The following is an 18567-nucleotide window of genomic DNA, read 5'->3' on the forward strand; positions in this document are numbered from 1 at the left end:
TGTTTGGTCGATTTGTATACCAAATGTGATGCCCTTTATAAATGCCGGCCGCCCAAAGGCCTTTTCAATGGCTGCCCAATAAGGGGTTTAATAAGGGCAAATGGAAAAAGAAAAGAAAAGGAGAAAGGAGATGGCGGGCAACAGGGAGCGCAGGCAGCGAGCTGGGCAAAAAAGACTCGCGCTCGCCAGCACGGGGCTCGGATGAGCTCGGCGAAGAGACGGGTTATCTTCAGCAGTCCTAGGCGCCCCCATTCGAGCCAGAAGCAGCCCGGTTTGGTGCTGTCAGATGCCCAAGCTGCCACATCACCAAGAGGCATTTTTTAATGCCTCCCTTGCAACGACAGTGCTGTCGTTGCTCAGGGAGGGAGGAAGCTATTAATAGGGTGCTTTTTGCATGAAAAGGAGGAGTATTATTCACATGCGAGACAGGTTGAAGAGCTTGGGAAGAGAGCGGAAGAAGGAGCAAGGCGGAGAGCTTGGTCGAAGGGGAGCCATGGTTCAAGCTTGAGAGAGAAAAAGGCCCAGAGGAGCTTGGGAACCAAGGAGCTTAAGCAAGGGAGTTTGAAGTAAGAGAGCTTCGGCAAGGAGCTTGAGCAAGAAGCTTGCGAAACTTGAACAATACAAGGCGAGTAGGGGATTCACCGGAGAAGCTTGAGGGTAAGCTCGTCGAGGCTTGAGCAAGGTAAGGCGAGAAGAGGATTACAAGCAACGTCGAGGCTTGAGTAAGAAAGGTGAGAAGCTCGAGTCGAGGTCAAGGAGGGAAAAGATTAGACGCACAGAGCGGGGAAGCACTCGGTCGAGCTCGTGGCAGAGACGAGAAACGCTGAGGGGGCCATGACGCACGCATTCGGTGCTGCTCTCAGCGGATTCTGCGATGGTCGGCCATCACTGCCATGTCATCAAGAGGTTTTTCACATGCCTTAGCAACGACGGCGTCGTCGTTGCTAAGAGAGGAGTCATGCTATTATTGGCGGGGGGTGTTTGCATGAAGAGGAGTGGTAAGTAAATGAAGAAGGGAGGGAGGTCATTGCAAGGGGCAGAACGAGGAGGTAACGAAGGGAATTTTAGGGGAACAAGGCGAAGCTTAAGGAAGGCAATTCTTCTCTCTCTCTCTCTCCCTCTCGAGTTTGAACATACAAAGAAAGGCTTTCTGTTCCTCTCTCCCTCTTGCGCTTGAACATTCCTCTCTCCCTCTCACGCTTGAACAAGGGCCAGCTTGACAAAGGAGAAGAAGGGGATTCATTCGACGAGCTTGGTCAATAAAGGAAGATCGAGGTCGAGGCTTGAGCAAGCCGAAGCAAGAAAAGCATAAGGCAAGCAAAGGAGGCTTGTCGAGGCAAACAAGCTAGCAAAGAAGAAGGAGCCTTGAACTTTGGTGGAAGGGGCAAGAAGCTCTCGACGCTTGAGCAGTCCGAGGCAAGAAGCCCTCGAAGCTTGAGCAAGCCAAAGCAAGAGGATATTCCAAGCAAGGTCAAGATTAAACAAGCTACCAAAGAAATCAAAGGCGAGAAACTCGAGATGAGGTCAAGAAGGAAAATCTCTCTCTCTCTCTCTCTCTCTCTCTCTCTCTCTCTCTCTCTCTCATCCTCTTTGAAGAAAGGAAAGATCTCTCGATCTTAGTAATAGAAACCAATGCAGACATATAAAGTTCAATGACATCCAAAGCATGAAAATACGACATGGAGGAAAATTTTGATCATTGACGGCATCGTAAACTTGGTTAATCCTTTTTGTTAAATCACAGAGCCATTAACGGCTCGGGTAAGAGTAATAAGAGTCTAAACTCCTTGATTTCAATGAACCTAAGTGTCGGTGCTGTTAACAACCCGACTTGGCTATTGCCAATAGAATGTACTCAAAGCTTAAATTGATTAATTGGGGGTTACGCTGATTGACAAAGCCTTTTTCACCTGTTGTTCTCGTTCTCTTGATGCCTCCCACAGCCAGAGGCCCGGTGCGTGCCCGACTCACGTAGCGAATACATATCCCCCGACATCTTTGGTGAATCCGACGTGAAACGAGCCGGGGTGGGAGGCAAAGAAGGAGAATTTAGAGCAGATGATGAAGATGATTGCAAAATTAAGTGTGAACGGTTTTGATGTTAAGTCAACAGTTCCAATTTTTTTGAAGATGCTTCAATTGGTTCAATGATCTCTGCTTGAAATGGAGATTGTAAAGAAGAAAAATCAAATCGATGAAGCTTTGGATGCAGCTTTAGATGTAGTATACAACGAGAGACGACTCTTTGATCGATATGATCCAAAGGGCTACCTAGAGTGCTATGAGCTGGAGACCAAGGTAAGAGGGATACTAGAACAGTTGATGATCAAATCTTTTGAGCAGTTAGTGAGTTCAGATGTGAAGGAGCAGATTCAAGAGGTTACCAGAGCCTGCAGCGGCAACTCGGAGTATTTTAAAGAATCTATTGTACAGGCAAGTTATGAGCAGTATGAAAGCTATCAAGAACAGAGTACAAGTCTACCAGACTACACTGATATTCGAGGACAAGTACGATCAAAGTTAGAAGCTGTGATTGATGAATTTATTGTAGAGGATGCTACCTTCTTACAAGCTAATGATGAAGACATAGTCAAAGCTGTGTATGAAAAGTTGGGGTTTGCAGATGCCTTGCATGAAGTAGAAGTCCTCGAGGGTGTCTCTACAACCTCAAACTACACAGAGTGAATTTTGAAAAGAACATATACATGTAGTACAAGAGGAAAAGAAATCATGGGATCAAGACAATGAATTGGCTAAAGCTCAAGAAGAAATTGTGCAAGTGAATGAGTGGAGTCATATTCAGGTAGACATGCAGGAAGATTCAGTTACAGCTGCTACTGAACAAGAATTAGAGCAAACTTTTTCTGGTGCAGATTCTACCATAGAGGTGATTGAAGATACTGGTACAGGTTCTGCCAAAGAGTTGATTGATGATACATATGTTTTAGGTCAAAGCAGGGCTGCTGTTGAGAGCAGCAGAACCATGGATTTAAATATACCAGATTTATCGAATTTGGATGTACCAGATTTTGAGGATTTGGTTAAGCAAGAGTATGTGCTTGAAGATCTACAAAATGTTGATTCAGAGGGGGTGCAGACTCCTTCATTGACAAGTTTTTGTGAAGCACAGCCACCAAATTGGAAAATTGATCTTGAACGTTATTATGATGACTCAGAGGGGGTGCAGACTCCTTTGACATGCTTGTGTGACCTAGGGCTATTAATCTGGTAGATTGATCCTGAATTTGCTGGTGATTTAGAGAGGGAGCAAACTTCTTCTCTCTAGCGAGAATTTGTGACACAGGGCTCACACTATGGCAAGATGACCATGAACTTGATGATGCTGATTCAGAGGGGGTGCATAGTGAAGTGCAATCTCTTGATGTTGAATATGATTGGTTTCATTGTGCTGATGATACAGACAGGGCAGTAGATGAAATTTTCAATGTGCATGCTGAGCTTTGTGCTACAGAAGTGCAAAGATATTTGGATGAGGGTGAAAGACTTAAAGAGCAATTTACAGCATATGTGTTTAGTATGCATGTCATATGTGGAAATCTTAGTTTACAGCAGCCTGAGATGTGCAAGATGGAGGAACCTTCTGAAGCAGTGGACCTAGACCTTATGTGCTTATTGGATGAAGCTTTGGAAGGGTTCTCAAATACACATGCTAAGGATACCAATGAATCTAGATTCATGCATGAGCAAGTTTATTCAGATGCAGTTGATGATGATCTTATGCAGTTGTTAGATGAGGCTCTACTTGATTTTGAGCCTCTACAAGATAGAGAATTGTTTTCTGATGCATCTTTTGAGCCTAATGAAGAGGATTTTACCAGAGACTTGATGTATTCAGATATGCATGATTGGGATTCCAATACTAGTGAGAGTGAAGGTGAACTGCCAATGCTTTTACATGTGATTGATGATCGACAATTGGATGAGCCAGTTGCACAGGGGATATGGCAGTATCTGATGTTATTTGATGCTATATGGAATCTGATGCTACTCTATGATGTAGGGGATTTCAAGCTAGCTTTTGACCCAGAGGTGATAGATATATGCATGGTGCGGGGCAATTGACTTATATGCCATATGATCCAGGCGGTTTGCGTGAGGATTTATGGGTTAATATATGTTTATGCTATACTGAATGGAAATTCTTGTACTTTCCCTATGATCCTGGAGGATGGTGAAATTTTTTAAAAGGGATGCTCACAGTGGGGCAAATGATTGGTTTCCCATTTGATCTTGGGGCTACTAAAGTGCTAGTTGCATATTTGAAGAGTACCAGCTATCTGATGCAGCAAGTTGCATGGTATAAGCTTTGATTTCTAGAATATGCTAATTCAGAAGAGTTTTTCGTTATGCATTCAATGGGATTTACATGGTTGGCTTCCAGCTGACTTCTTTGGACAATTGATGAAGTATCTTCACATCTTTTGAGTTGGTTCTGCTACCAGAACTTGAGGTAAAGGACTTGACGGCCATTCCGTGTGCAGATAGAGTAAGGCATACTTGAGCTTGATAGGGTTTCTTAAAGAGAGCCTAATGATCAAGCCGTGTGCATCATTAACTGGAGCACTTGAGTCTGGCGGGGTTCACTAAACAAGTTATCCATGATTGAATGCTTTGGAGATACGGCATATACGGTTCATAGATTTCTGATGGACAACTACGTAATGTTTAAGCTAGAACATTGATGATAGGGTATAAGACTTATTTCATTTTTCATATGTTTACCACTTACGTGAGTCTGATGATGGTAAAGAGCTTAAGGTACCTATAGTATATGCAGATGAAAGTGCAGTTGGCACAAACCGGAGGCTGTGCAGGTTCAGAGGGGGTGGATATCGTGCAGCCCCACTCCCATGCTAAGAAATATGCCAAAAAAATATACATCAAGATTATTTGAAGCTTACATGATTACTGAGCAGTGTGATCACACTTGTTAACACGCCATGTTTAATGATTAGTGTCTGCCAGATGCGGCTTTAAAGGGCCAATCGATGCCTTAATGATGCCAAAAAGCAGTATGCTTGAAGTGACCATAGAAGTGAGTTTATGATCCAGAACTGCAGTGCTTGAACTGCTCTACCAGCCTCTCTTTACGGCTCGTCAATTGAAGCTACGGTGAAGAAGTTATGGCAGTCTGAAGTTTAAGTTGATTGCAGATCTATACCGGATTGGGCAATTGTAGGTGAAGGGACAAAACTAAAGTGAATGCGTCGGGTTGAAGTGCTCAATTTTTGGAGCACATCGATCTTTTGAGATCAGTGATTGGATTTACGGTTGTCAAGTTATTGGCTGTTAAAGATTTACCGGGGGTCAGTTCCGCACCAGTCCGATCCACTCGATTGGAGTGCCATCTCGGAATTTTTGTCTTTCGTCCGGGTTTTGGAATGAAATCGTTGTGCAGAAAGGCCAACACTACTGCGGCTTGCTAGATAAAAATGAGTTGCTAGGCAATGCTTGGCCGATGTGTATACTAAATGTGATGTTGTTTTACGAAAGCACAAAAACTGCTTGAAGAGCTTCGTGTTCGGAATGTGGCCTCTTGGAATGCATTGATTGCGGTATTTACCCCAAGGTGAGAGATTCCCTGATGAGATTGTTGGACGAGGCTACTGGAGAAAGTTGCAGTGCTTGGCATTGTTTGGTCGATTTGTATACCAAATGTGATGCCCTTTACAAAGGCCGCCCGCCCAATAAGGGGTTTAATAAGGGCAAATGGGAAAAGAAAAGAAAAGGATAAAGGAGATGGCGGGCAACAGGGAGCGCAGGCAGCGAGCAGGGCAAAAAAGACTCGCGCTCGCCAGCACGGGGCTCGGATGAGCTCGGCGAAGAGACATGTTATCTTCAGCAGGCCTAGGCGCCCCCATTCGAGCCAGAAGCCGCCCGGTTTGGTGCTGTCGGATGCCCAAGATGCCACATCACCAAGAGGCATTTTTTAATGCGTCCCTTGCAACGACGGCGTTGTCGTTGCTAAGGGAGTGAGGAAGCTATTAATAGGGTGCTTTTTGCATGAAAAGGAGGAGTATTATTCACATTCGAGAGAGGTTGAACAGCTTGGGAAGAGAGCGGAAGAAGGAGCAAGGCGGAGATCTTGGTCGAAGGGGAGCCATGGTTGAAGCTTGAGAGAGCGAGAGGCCCGGGGGAGCTTGGGAATCAAGGAGCTTAAGCAATGGATTTTGAAGCAAGAGAGCTTCGGCAAGGAGCTTGAGCAAGAATCTTGCGGAAGCTTAAGCAATACAAGGCGAGTAGGGGATTCACCGGAGAAGCTTGGTCGAAGAAGCTTGAGAGTAAGCTCGTCGAGGCTTGAGCAAGCTAAGGCGAGAAGAGGATTACAAGCAAAGTCGAGGCTTGAGTAAGAAAGGTGAGAAGCTCGAGTCGAGGTCAAGGAGGGAAAAATGGAGATTCAGAGAGTGGGAAAGCGCTCGGACGAGCTCGTGGCGGAGACGAGTAACGCTGAGGGGGCCATAGCGAACACATTCAGAGCTGGCCTAGGCGGATTCCGCGCTGGTCGGCCTTTACTGCCACATCATCAAGAGGTTTTTCAGACGCCTTAGCAACGACGGTGCCGTCGTTGCTAAGAGAGGAGTCATGCTATTATTGGTGGGGGTTTTTTGCATGAGGAGTGGTAAGTAAACGAAGAAGGGAGGGAAGGTCATTACAAGGGGCAGAACGAGGAGGTAACAAAGGGAATTGTAGGGGAACAAGCTTGAAGAAGGGTAAGTTTAAGGAAGGCGATACTTCTCTCTCTCTCTCCCTCTCGAGTTTGAACATACAAAGCAAGGCTTTCTCTTCCTCTCTCCCTCTCGAGCTTGAACATAGCGAACAAGGGCAAGCTTGACAAAGGAGAAGAAGGAGATTCACTGGACGAGCTTGGTCAAGAAAGGAAGATTGAGGTCGAGGCTTGAGCAAGCCGAAGCAAGAAAATCATAAGGCAAGCAAAGGAGGCTTGTCGAGGCAAACAAGCGAGCAAAGAAGAAGGAGCCTTAAACTTTGGTCGAAGGGGCAAGAAGCTCTCGACGCTTGAGCAGTCCGAGGCAAGAAGCTCTTGAAGCTTGAGCAAGCCAAAGCAAGAGGATATTCCAAGCAAGGTCAATATTAAACAAGCTACCAAAGCAATCAAAGGCAAGAAACTCAAGACGATGTCAAGGAGGAAACTCTCTCTCTCTCTCTCTCTCTCTCTCTCTCTCTTTCTCTCTCTCTCTCTCTCTCTCTATCGTCCTCTTTGAAGAAAGGAAAGATCTCTCGAGCTCAGTAATAGAAAGAAATCTAAAGCATGAAAATACGACATGGAGGAAAATTTTGATCATCGACGGCATCGTTAACTTAGTTAATCCTTTTTGTTAGATCACGGAGCCGTTAACGACCTGGTAACTGTAATGGGAGCCTAAACTGCTTGATTTCAATGAACCTAAGTGTCGGTGCTGTTAACAACCCGACTTGGCTATTGCTAGAAGAATGTACTCAGAGCTTAAATTGATTAATTGAGGGTTATGGTGATTGACAAAGCCTTTTTCACATGTTGTTCTTGTTCTCTTGACGCCTTCCATAGCCAGAGGCCCGTGCCTGACCGGCTCACGTAGCGAACACATATCCCCGGACAACGTCCAGATTGCATCAATATCCCATTTCTCAAATGGTCCATAAGTTGAAATAGAACTTTGCTTCTCATAGTCTAGGTTCCTAGGTCCAACCTTCTGAAAGACCTTGCACATTTTGATGTAGACTTGGTCAAACTATACATGCTTTGAGAATCTTCCTACTAGTGATTTCTTGAGCAAAATTCCCACCAAACACTCCCTCATGACAACTACTTAGAATCCCTTTGTGGAGCTTGCTGATCTCAAAGAGCCGGTTTGTGATGAGAAGCTTGATGATGCTTGTATTGGGCTTGAAAAGAAGGTGAAAGAGAACATGGAGCCAATGGTGGAACGAGTGTAGGAGGTGTGTTTTATGGGAGATGAAGGAGATTTCCAAAATGTGTCCAAGCTTTCTAAAGAGGTACGTGCTTCATGGTTGAGAAGTATACTTGTAAGTGCAACACTGTACTGTGCTAACCCTCAGATACGGGGCTCCCTTGAGAGGAGCTCCACCTTGCATGATTGGGAGGGAGGGTCAGACGCATTTGTTGGATCACATGTTGTGTCTACAGAGCCAGATGTGTTGATCAGGTATGGTGATGCTAGAAGAGGTGCTACAGTGCTATGGAATTTTTGTGTGCATGGATGGCTATGTGCTCGGGTAAAGCACTATTAGAGATTGATGCAGATGGATGGAAGAGAGCAAAGTAGGTGTTTGATCCAAGGGGAAAAATTATGTAGGGAGTGGGACAGCCCACTTGAGAATTGGCAGTAGGAGGCAGGAGTAGGGTTTTGTACATATGGTAGTGGTCTTTTGGTTTTCTCATAGTATTGTCTAGTTTTGCAATTTTTTTGGCAAATAAAGCATTTTTTTTTGTTGAAAATAAATAAGGGGGTGGGCAATGATGGTGCAACCAAAAAGTGTCGATGCCAAAAAGCGTGGAAAGCAATGTCAAACATGCTTACAGATGTATGCAAGAATGCCAAAAGCATATGTGACAAATCCAGTGTCGATGGAAGAGCTAGTGATGTGTGTGATTTATGTGGCTATGTAGATCAAGCTTTAGACCATGGAGAGCAAGTGGAGAACTGAAGGCCATGTGTTTTGTGTTAAGAAAAGAAAGTGGATGTGTGGCTTAGCTTTTTTGCATAATGACAACCAAAAAGTCCTATTCTGTAAATTTTTTACAAAACATGTTTTTTTTCAAAAAACAACCACATTCTATCTAAAGGAAAAAATCATTTTGGAAGTTTTTGCGTCTCCTCACACACATATGCTAGTTCGGCATTGTTTGGAAGCTATTCAGTTTTCATAAACTGCTACTTTTTCAGGCTTCAAGAAGGCAAAGAAGGAGACAGAGCTCTGAGAGAGCCTTCTTTACTTCGTTAGCGTAGAAGGCAAAATCTCAATTCTAGCTCCATGTTCATTCACGTGGCTGCATGTATCGGGATTTAAAAATCTGGCAAGATGTTCGTCCATCTGACAGGGCTTTTCAAACGGTATTATATTGGTTGAGCTTTTCTAATTGTCGCAAGCAGAATCCAGCAAGGGCCTCTTTCCAGATGCAATCACCTATGCACTTATCTTTAAGGCATGCATCTATGTCACACAAAATCTAGTGAGAGCCTCTCTCCAGATGTAATCACCTACGCAAGCATCTTGAAGTCATGCGGCTCTGTCATGATTTTTTAGTTGTTGCACGCAGAATTCTGATGCGAAGCGAGGGCCTCTCTCAAGATGCAATCACCTACGTAGGAATCTTGAAGGCATGTGGCTCTACGCAAGATACTGATATGGGAATAAAAATTCACAGTTTGCTTGTGAAGGACATTTTTGTTGGTAGTGAGATTCCATCTCCAAATCTTGTGACATGGAATACCATGATTGGAGACTATGTCCAACATGGGCATGGAGAGGAAGCTATTGGGTACTTTGAAGTCATGCAACGGTAGGGAATATCTCTAGATGGGCTCACCTTCACCTTTATTTTGAAAGCATGCGGCATCTCTCGAGCAGCAGGCAAAGACAACAACTTCAGGCATAAGTTATCAAGAATGGACTCTTAAAACAAGACAATTTTGTAGATATCGTACTGTTAGATATGAATGCAAAATGCGACATGTTTGGAAAAGCTCAAGAAGCCTTTGGCCAACTCACAACTTAAAATGGGGTCTCATGGACAATCCTAATTGGAGGATATGCTCAACAAGGGTATTAGTGAGAAGCTTTGATGCATTTTAAACAAATGCAGTGAGGAGGCCTTTTTCCAAATGCAGTCACCTTTGTATTTTCTTTGAAAGCTTGTGGCAGCTTGCGCGACTCAAACGAGGGCCAAGAATTGCATGCTTAGATTGAAGATGAGGGACTGCTCAAGCAAAATATCATTGTTGGAACTACATTGGTGGATATGTATTGCACATGTGGCATTCTTGACAAGGCACAAGAGGTTTTCGATCAGCTTTCAAAATTCAACGTAGCCACATAGAATGCTCTTATTTTAGGGTATGCTCAACATGAGGATGGTGAGGATGCATTCAATTGTTTCTATAGGATGCGATCTCAGAGTGTCCCTCCAAATGTTGTCAGAGTCTATTGAGAAAAGATGTCATGCCTGGCACTGTCTTGGTCGATATGTATGCCAAATGTGGTGCACTTCAGAAAGCACAAAAAGTGGTTGAGGAGCTTCCTATCTGGAATTTCGCCTCTTGGAATGCACTAACTACGGTATGTGTGCAAATGAGAGCAGGTCAGAAAGCTCTAGGTTGATTTCAGTTGATGCGAAGTGAGGGCCTCTTTCCAGTTTCAATCACCTATGTATGCATATTAAATTCATTGGAAGTACGTTGGTGGCCATGTATTGCACATGTGGCATTCTTGACAAGGCACAAGAGGTTTTTGATCAACTTTCAGAATGCAATGGAGCCACATAGAATGGTCTTATTTTATGGTATGCTCAATATGAGGATGCATTCAATTGTTTCTATAGGATGCAATCTTAGAGTGCACCTCCAAATTTTGTCAGAGTCTATTGAAAAAAGATGTCATGCTTGGCACTATCTTGGTCAATATGTATGCCAAATGTGGTGCACTTCAAAAAGCACAAAAAGTGGTTGAGGAGCTTCCTATCTGGAATGTCGCCTCTTGGAATGCACTGATTGTAGTATGTGCGCAAATGAGAGCATGCCAAAAATCTCTAAGCTGTTTTCAGTTGATGCAACACGAGGGACTCTTTCTAGTTGCAATCACCTATGTATGCATATTAAAGGCATGTGGCTCTGCGCAAGGTGCCAGCATATGGGCACAAAACTTCACAATTAGTTAGAGGATATTGAAAAAGATGTCATGCTTGGGATTGTGTTGGTCAATATGTATGCCAACTGTGGTGTGCTTGAGGAGCTTCCTCATTAGAAAATTTCGGAAGTCATTTGGAGGGCCTTGTAAGAAATTGTATTTCTCTCTCTAGAAACTTTTTTTAAAATGCACTTGCACCTTGTGAGTACGTCCAAAAGGACAACCAGACACTCTAAAAAGTAGATTTATATTCCCAATCGTCCTTGAAAACGGTCACTATTTTATTTAATGTGAGCGTCTTTTTCAGGAGGCAGGTGCGGCGCATTCAATGCAGCTTACGTCATCACTGAAAGTTGAAAAGTCACAAACTGTAAAATAGTAATAGATTTTGAGGATTTTGACACCACCAATGCATCCGGAACACCAAAATATCCTAAAAACGAATGTCTACTTGTCTCATTCCAACATCCAGAGAGGCAAAAAATGTCAAAAAACCCCCAAAAATGGGCTTTTTACTTAAGGCGTGCGAGGAGGCATTCTAAAATTTTAGAATGCCCCTCTGCGCGCCGTTAGTACAAAGCTCCTTTTAGTGATTTTTGGCACTTATCTTTCCAAAAAGCCCCCTTTTAGAGGTTTTTAGACATTTTCCTCTCAAAAAGATCCCTAAAAAAAGAAACAAAGGGCCTTTTTACTAACGGCGCGCGAGGAGGCATTCCAAAATTTTCGAATGCCCCCTCGCGCGCCGTTAGTACATAGCTCCTTTTAGTGATTTTTGGACACTTATCTTTCTAAAAAGCCCCTTTTTAGAGGTTTTTGGACATTTTCCTCTCAAAAAGCTCCCTAAAAAGAGGAAAAAAGGGCCTTTTTACTAACGGTGCGCGAGGAGGCATTCCAAAATTTTGGAATGCCCCCTCGTGCGCCGTTAGTACAAAGCTCCTTTTAGTGATTTTTGGACACTTATCTTTCCAAAAAGCCCCTTTTTAGAGGTTTTTGAACATTTTCCTCTCAAAAAGCTCCCTAAAAAGAGGGAAAAAGGGCCTTCTTACTAACGGCACGCGAGGAGGCATTCCAAAATTTTGGAATGCCCCCTCGCGCGCCGTTAGTAAAATGTTCTTTTAGGGGTTTTTGACATTTTTGGCCTCTTTGGATGTCTGAGCGAGGCAATTGGACATTCATTTCTCGGAGATATGTGCGTTCCGGACGCATTGACAGTATCAAAAGTTTCAAAATCTTCCACCACTTGATAGTTTTGTGACTTTTTGAGTTCTAGTGATGACGTAGCCTGTATCAAATGCACCGCATCTACCTTCTGAAAAAGGTGCTCGCATTAAATAAAAGAGAGTGCTCGTCTTCAAGGACCATTAGATTATTAAATGAGGAGAGGGACACCTTTTATATTTTTGTTAATATCAATCTATTTTTCTACGTAACGTAGGCTCTTCTCTCATTGGAAGAGCTTATTTTCCTCTCTCTACCAAAAGGCCCTCCAAAAGACCTCCGAAATCTCCTAATGGTCCGGAATGTCGCCTCTTGGAATGCACTGGTTGCAGGATTATATTGTTAGCCTGAGTATGTTGAAAAAGATGTCGTGCTTGGCACTATCTTAGTTGATATGTATACAAATTATGGTAGGCAGAGTAGCGTACCTGGAAGCATGGTAACCACCTGCCATGTGAATCCATCTCAACCTTCGATAACTCGGTAGAGTGCTTCAGTGAAGCCCAATTTTCCAGAAATCTCACATTCTTAAAGGGCTTTGGATATGCCCTCCTCTGCATGGTCTTTCTGCAGTTTGATTGCCACTTCCGAACTATTCCCTTTGACATGCAGGTGCAAGATACTAATACAAGCACGAAAATTCAGGCTGATCTTATTAGTCAGCGACTATTGATGAAAAATAATGTCGTGCTTGGCACTGTCTTGGTCAATATGTATGCCAAATGTGATGCGACTGGGAAAGCACAAAAAGTTCTTGAGGAAGTTCTTGTAGAAAATGTCCCCTCTTGGAATACACTTATTGCGGGATGTGACTAACAAGAGCGGGGCCAAAAAGCTATAGGCCGGATGCAAAGCAAGTAAATCTCTCCAGTTTGCAATCACCTATGCATGCATCTTGAAGTTAGGTGGAATGCATATGCTTGCACCTTGAAGGCCAGTGGCCTTACACAAGCCATTGACATGGGTGAGCGTATTGACAAGAAGATACCTGATCCAGCATGCTTGGTGAAGGATGTCATGCTTGACAATTGTTTGGTTGACATGTATGCCAAATGTGGTACTGTCACAAAAGCATGAAAAGTTTGTGATGGACTCTCTCTCCAAAGTGTCATCACCTCCAAAATGTCATCACCTCCAACATGTTTCTTGCAAGATATGCCCAATATGCGTATCGCAAGGGTATCAGAATCCACAATGTGACTGCTAGTCCGGGGTTATTGGGAATACAATGTCATGCCTGGTGGTGGTTGGATCAATATTGTGGTACCCTCTTACAAAACGTAATGATTGGCACTGACTTGGTCGACATCTATGCCAAATGTGGCAGGGCCATGGAGCCCTGGGCTGGGCTGTTTCTAACAGATGTAAATTGAGGGAATATCTCTAGATGCAATCACCTATGCTTTTGTCTTGAAGGCATGTGGCACTGCCTTGATGTCCGGAATGTCATCTCTACCGAGAAGCTCTTGCTGGCTATTTTTGGGATGCAAAGCAAGGACATTTCTCCTGATGTAATCACTTATGCTTGCATCTTGTGTTGGAGCTATATATGGCTCACTCTACTCAACTTGGTCTCACCTATATATTTGTGTCTTGTCCTCAATATGAATCAGTCTTTGGGAGCGTATATGGTGTGTCTCTTGTCTCGTCTCTCTCTCTCTCTCTCTCTCTCTCTCTCTTTATCTCTACATCTCAACATGGTATCAGAGCGGTAACGATCACACGCCGATTCAATTCATGGTAACAAAACAGTATGTGTATGCGATTTGTACGTAAGATTCAAAATTGCTACAAATTTTATTTTTGAGCGTTGATTCTTGTTAACTATGGTTGTTTTGTGCTAAGAAGAATATGATTAGTGTTTTGTGTGGTGTTTATTGCTAATCAATCTAATCGTTGATTACGTTTTCTTGTTGATGACACCTGGAACTTCGTCTCAATTTTTGGGGGTCTTCTACTCAAAATTTGGAGAAACAGGAAAAGCGCAATGGAAATTTTCATCCAAGACTTGTTCGTCTCCTCGAGCTCTTCGATTTGAGTTCTAGGTTTGCGTCAATCGGAGTTCGCAACAGAAAGTTATGCTGTTTTTATTGCAGATTGAGCTTGACACAGCTTTTGCTGTCGTGCATCTTCGTGAAGCGGCCGCGATTGTTTTTCTAATTTTGGTGTTAACTTTTTCGAGCAAATTTATCTTATACGTCTTCTTGCAACCAAATATGGCTATGACTATTCTCGTCAATGGCTTTCCTTCTGGACAGCGTTCTGTTCCTCTTTTCCAAGGCCAAGGATTTCCAGGGTGAAAAGCAAAGATGTTGTTAGTTCTTGAAGGCGATGAACTCTCTAATGTTGTCCTTGGAAATCGTTTTTGTCCTCCTCAGCCTATTGATATGGATCATGATAACGTTCTTATCACTGAAGGACCTATATTTGAAGATTGGAATGTTGTGTATACGGATTGGGAACGACGTGATAAAGCAGCTCGTCGGTATATTCTTTTTGCTCTTAGTGATTCTCTTTTGCTTGATATGTATGAACTGCCTACTTCCCATGACGTATGGAAGTACCTTATTGCAAACTTTCAGAAGAAATCTGTTACAAAAATACTTTATTTGAGAGGGTTGCTTAACAAACTACAATATGAAGTTGGTACTGCCATGATGGGACATATTGAGTCTTTCAAATCTATTATTAATCAGCTTGCTAGTGTCAGTGATCCTGTTCCACAAAAGCAACTGATTACACTTCTCCTTGATACGGTGAAGGACTCCTCTATGATAACATTGTTACTATTCTATCTAATAAAGATGGTCTTGATTTCGACCAAGCCTGCATGTTTTTAATTGAATACTCTCAACGTCAAGAACGATGTAATGCTGGTCATGATACAGCTATGATTTCACAAGAGAAGACTGAGTCACAATAGATGGAACGTGGCTTTTACGCTCGAAGGCGTCCGTTTCAAAGAGGAAACTGCAGAGGTGGCCGTCGTGGTAATATTTTCTCTCGTCTCAAATTTCCTAGTAAGCAATGTTCTTACTACAACAGAAATGGCCATACTAAAGATGATTGTTGGGCACGTCAATATGATGAAGAACACAATATTACCACAAAACAACCAAGTTTATCTAGAGACTCTAGTTCTTCTTCTTGTGAATATTGTGGACGATCTGATCATCCCACTCATATGTGCTATAAGCGTCGATTCGACACAGATCGTAATAGAGCATATGCTACTGAACATCGAAACAACATTATACCAGAAACAAGCTGCGTCCTATGTTTAGTTGCTCCAGACAGAATACTTCATGTACGTGATGGTTCACTTTTTATTGTTGACTCTGGTGCTATAGGAAATATGGCATACCAGTCTAAGTGGCTCCATAACTATCATCCACTACCAGTTCAACGTGTTGTTTATCTTGCTGATGATACGACTTGTCAAGTAAAGGGTATTGGAGATTTATATCTTGGTACCTTATCTTCTTCCACTCGAATTTTGCGAGTAGTATTACATGTACCAGATCTTCAACGTAATCTTCTTTCAGTTGCTAGAATTGTCGATCTTGGTCTCTTTGTTGGATTTGATCATACCAAATGCCGAATTGAGAAATATGGATAGACTATAGCCACTGCTCCTCGAAATGGTAATTTGTTTGAACTCTCTCTTAATGATGCTGTAGCAAATGTTGTTACTTCTCCAGGTGATCATGATTGCAAAGTATGTCATCACCATTTTGTTCATGCTGATTTCTCAAAACTCCTTGATCTTCAGCGTCGTGATCTTGTTCATGGCATGGATCTTAAAGCTCATCCCCATATGGGAATTTGTGAGTTTTGTGCTCTTGGGAAACATAATCGTAAACCCTTTCCTCTTTCAAATACAACTCATTCTCATGACATATTGGATCTTGTTCATACTGATATATGTGGACCTCTACCTTCTTCGAGATCACAATATCGCTACTTCATTACTTTCATTGATGATTTCTCATGGTATACGATTGTATTTTTACTTAGACAAAAATCTGAGGCCTTATCTGTTTTCAAAAAATTCCACAAGGCTGCAAAACTTCAAACTGGTCGTCACCTTAAGAAGCTTCGTAGTGACAATGGAGGCGAATATGTTTCTCGAGAGTTTGTAAATTACTGTGTTGACAGTGGAATTCATCATGAACACACTATTCCAAATTCACCTCAATAGAACGGCGTTGATGAACGAAAGAATCGCACTATTCTCAATGCTGTAAGATGTATGTTGATTCATTCTGGTTTATCTCGTGTTTTCTGGGCTGAAGCTACTTTGACAATAGTATTTATTTAGAATCATCTTCCTACTACTACACCCTCTGGTAAGATACCCATCACAACATGGACAGGTGACATTCCTTCAGTATCTCATTTCAGAACCTTTGGATGTATTGCTTATATTCATGTTCCCAAAGAAAAAAAAACAAAGCTTGATGCTTTTGGTCTTAAAGCTATTTTTTTTGGATATTCTGACACTTCCAAAGGCTACAAATTCTATGAGCCTTCCTCCAAGAAATTTATTGTGAATTGTGATGCTACTTTTAACGAACAACTTATGGGAGGCTCATGGTCCATGGATGATTCTGATGATACTAAGTCATTGCTTCAAGCTTTTCCATTTCTTTCAGATGATGAAACTCTTCCTATAGAGAAGCTTTCCTCTTCACAACCATCCATTCCGAATGCTGCCAATGATGATATTGATATTTTTGTTGATCTGCCTATAGATTTTGAACATGGCTCATGTCATGTTTATGATGATGATATTGTTGATAATGCTTTTTCTACTTCTGAAGATCTCGTTACATATGATGAAGCTATCTCTTCACCACAAAAGGATCAATGGAAAGAGGCTATGGAAACAGAGTACGATTATCTTATCTGTAAAGGTACATGGATACTAACTAAATTACCTCTTGGTCGTACAACTATTAAGTATAAGTGGGTGTATAAAACAAAAGTAAAATCAGATGGATCTTTTGACAAGTTCAAGGCACGTTTAGTTGCAAAAGGTTACTCCCAAGTAGCTGGTGTTGATTATCAAGAGACCTTTTCACCAACTGTTCGCATTACAAGTGTTCGAGTTTTATTGGCATTTTCTGTTCAATTTGATTTAGAAGCTCATGAAATGGATGTGCGAACTGCTTTTCTTAACGGTGACTTGGAAGAGAAAATTTATATGGAACAACCAGAAGGATTTGCCATTCTAGGTAAAGAAGACCTTGTTGCTCAACTCCATAAGGCACTATATAGTCTCAAACAAACTTCGCGGGCCTGGTATACAAAATTTGATCTTTTTCTCACCTCTAAAGGATTCATCTCTTGCTCTTCAGATCCCAACTTATACATAAAACGCCAAGGTAGGAGTTTTGTGATTCTTGCTCTTCATGTGGATGATACCATCCTTGTTTCCAATGATTTAGGATTTCTTCAGCAAGTGAAAAAGTTATTGTCTTCTGCATTTGATATGGTGGATCTTGGAGAGATTCACTCGTGTCTTGGCATTCAAATCCAACGGAATTGTACAAAAGGTATTTTATTCCTTTGAAATTCAAAGTTTATTGCAGATACTATTCAAAAGTTTGGTATGGAATCTGCACATTCAGCCAACACACCTTGTCTTGCGAGCTCTATGAAGAACACTTCTGAGAATGGCAGTCAACTTGTCACAAATCAGCCTTATGCTAACTTGATTGGATGTCTTCACTTTGTTGGCATGAATACTCGTTCTGATATTCTGTTTGTTGCTAATTATCTTGGAAAACATCTTGCACGTCCTTCTCTTAAGCATTGGTTTGCAACAAAGCGTGTGTTGAAATACTTGAAAGGCACTACAGATTTTGGTTTGGTCTATCGACGACAAATCACATCGGACTCTATACAATCTCTTTCTCTTTTGGGTTACACTGATGCTGACTAGGCAAGCGCACATTTATCTATTGAATCTACTAGTGAAAACCGCTTCTTTGTAAATGGTTGTCTTGTTTCTTGGACTAGCAAGAAACAACGTTGTGTTGCAGTTTCTACAAATGAGTCAGAATATGTTGCGGCATCACTTGCAGCTCGTGCGTTGATATGGATTTGACAAATGCTGGTTGATATTGGTCACTCTCCTCTTTCTAGCACACCCTTGCGGTGTGACAACCAAAGTGCTATTAGTCTTGCAAAAGACTATGTTCAACATAAAAAGATAAAGCACATTGCTGCCCATTATCATTATGTCAGGTATGAAGTACGCAAAGGAACCATTATGGTTGAACACTGTCCAAGTGACCAGATGATTGCAGACATTCTGACCAAAGGCCTCAACGAGTCAAGTTTCATCCTCTTGTGCTCGGAGCTTGGAGTTGCTTCGGCCTCACTCTTTCTAGATTAGCTTCTTTGCTACTGTAATAGCTTTGTACATATGACATTGTAATCCAATAGGTACCATGCACT

At 42.3% G+C, this 18567-nt stretch overlaps 1 protein-coding gene across 1 annotated transcript in view; it reads left to right on the top strand.

Annotated features, from left to right (window-relative positions):
- The first annotated feature begins 2809 nt into the window (after nucleotides 1-2809).
- The window catches only part of LOC147454346 (ATP-dependent DNA helicase RRM3-like), a 37666-nt gene continuing 21908 nt past the window's right edge, over nucleotides 2810-18567 (top strand). Inside the window, exon 1 of the mRNA XM_086517033.1 lies at nucleotides 2810-3019. Coding sequence (XP_086373159.1) covers nucleotides 2810-3019 — 210 coding nt within the window. The remainder of the gene's footprint in view (nucleotides 3020-18567) is intronic.

Source organism: Adiantum capillus-veneris, chromosome 7 (genome assembly GCF_014529385.1).
Source record: "Adiantum capillus-veneris isolate H3 chromosome 7, ASM1452938v2, whole genome shotgun sequence".
Taxonomy (NCBI): domain Eukaryota; kingdom Viridiplantae; phylum Streptophyta; class Polypodiopsida; order Polypodiales; family Pteridaceae; genus Adiantum; species Adiantum capillus-veneris.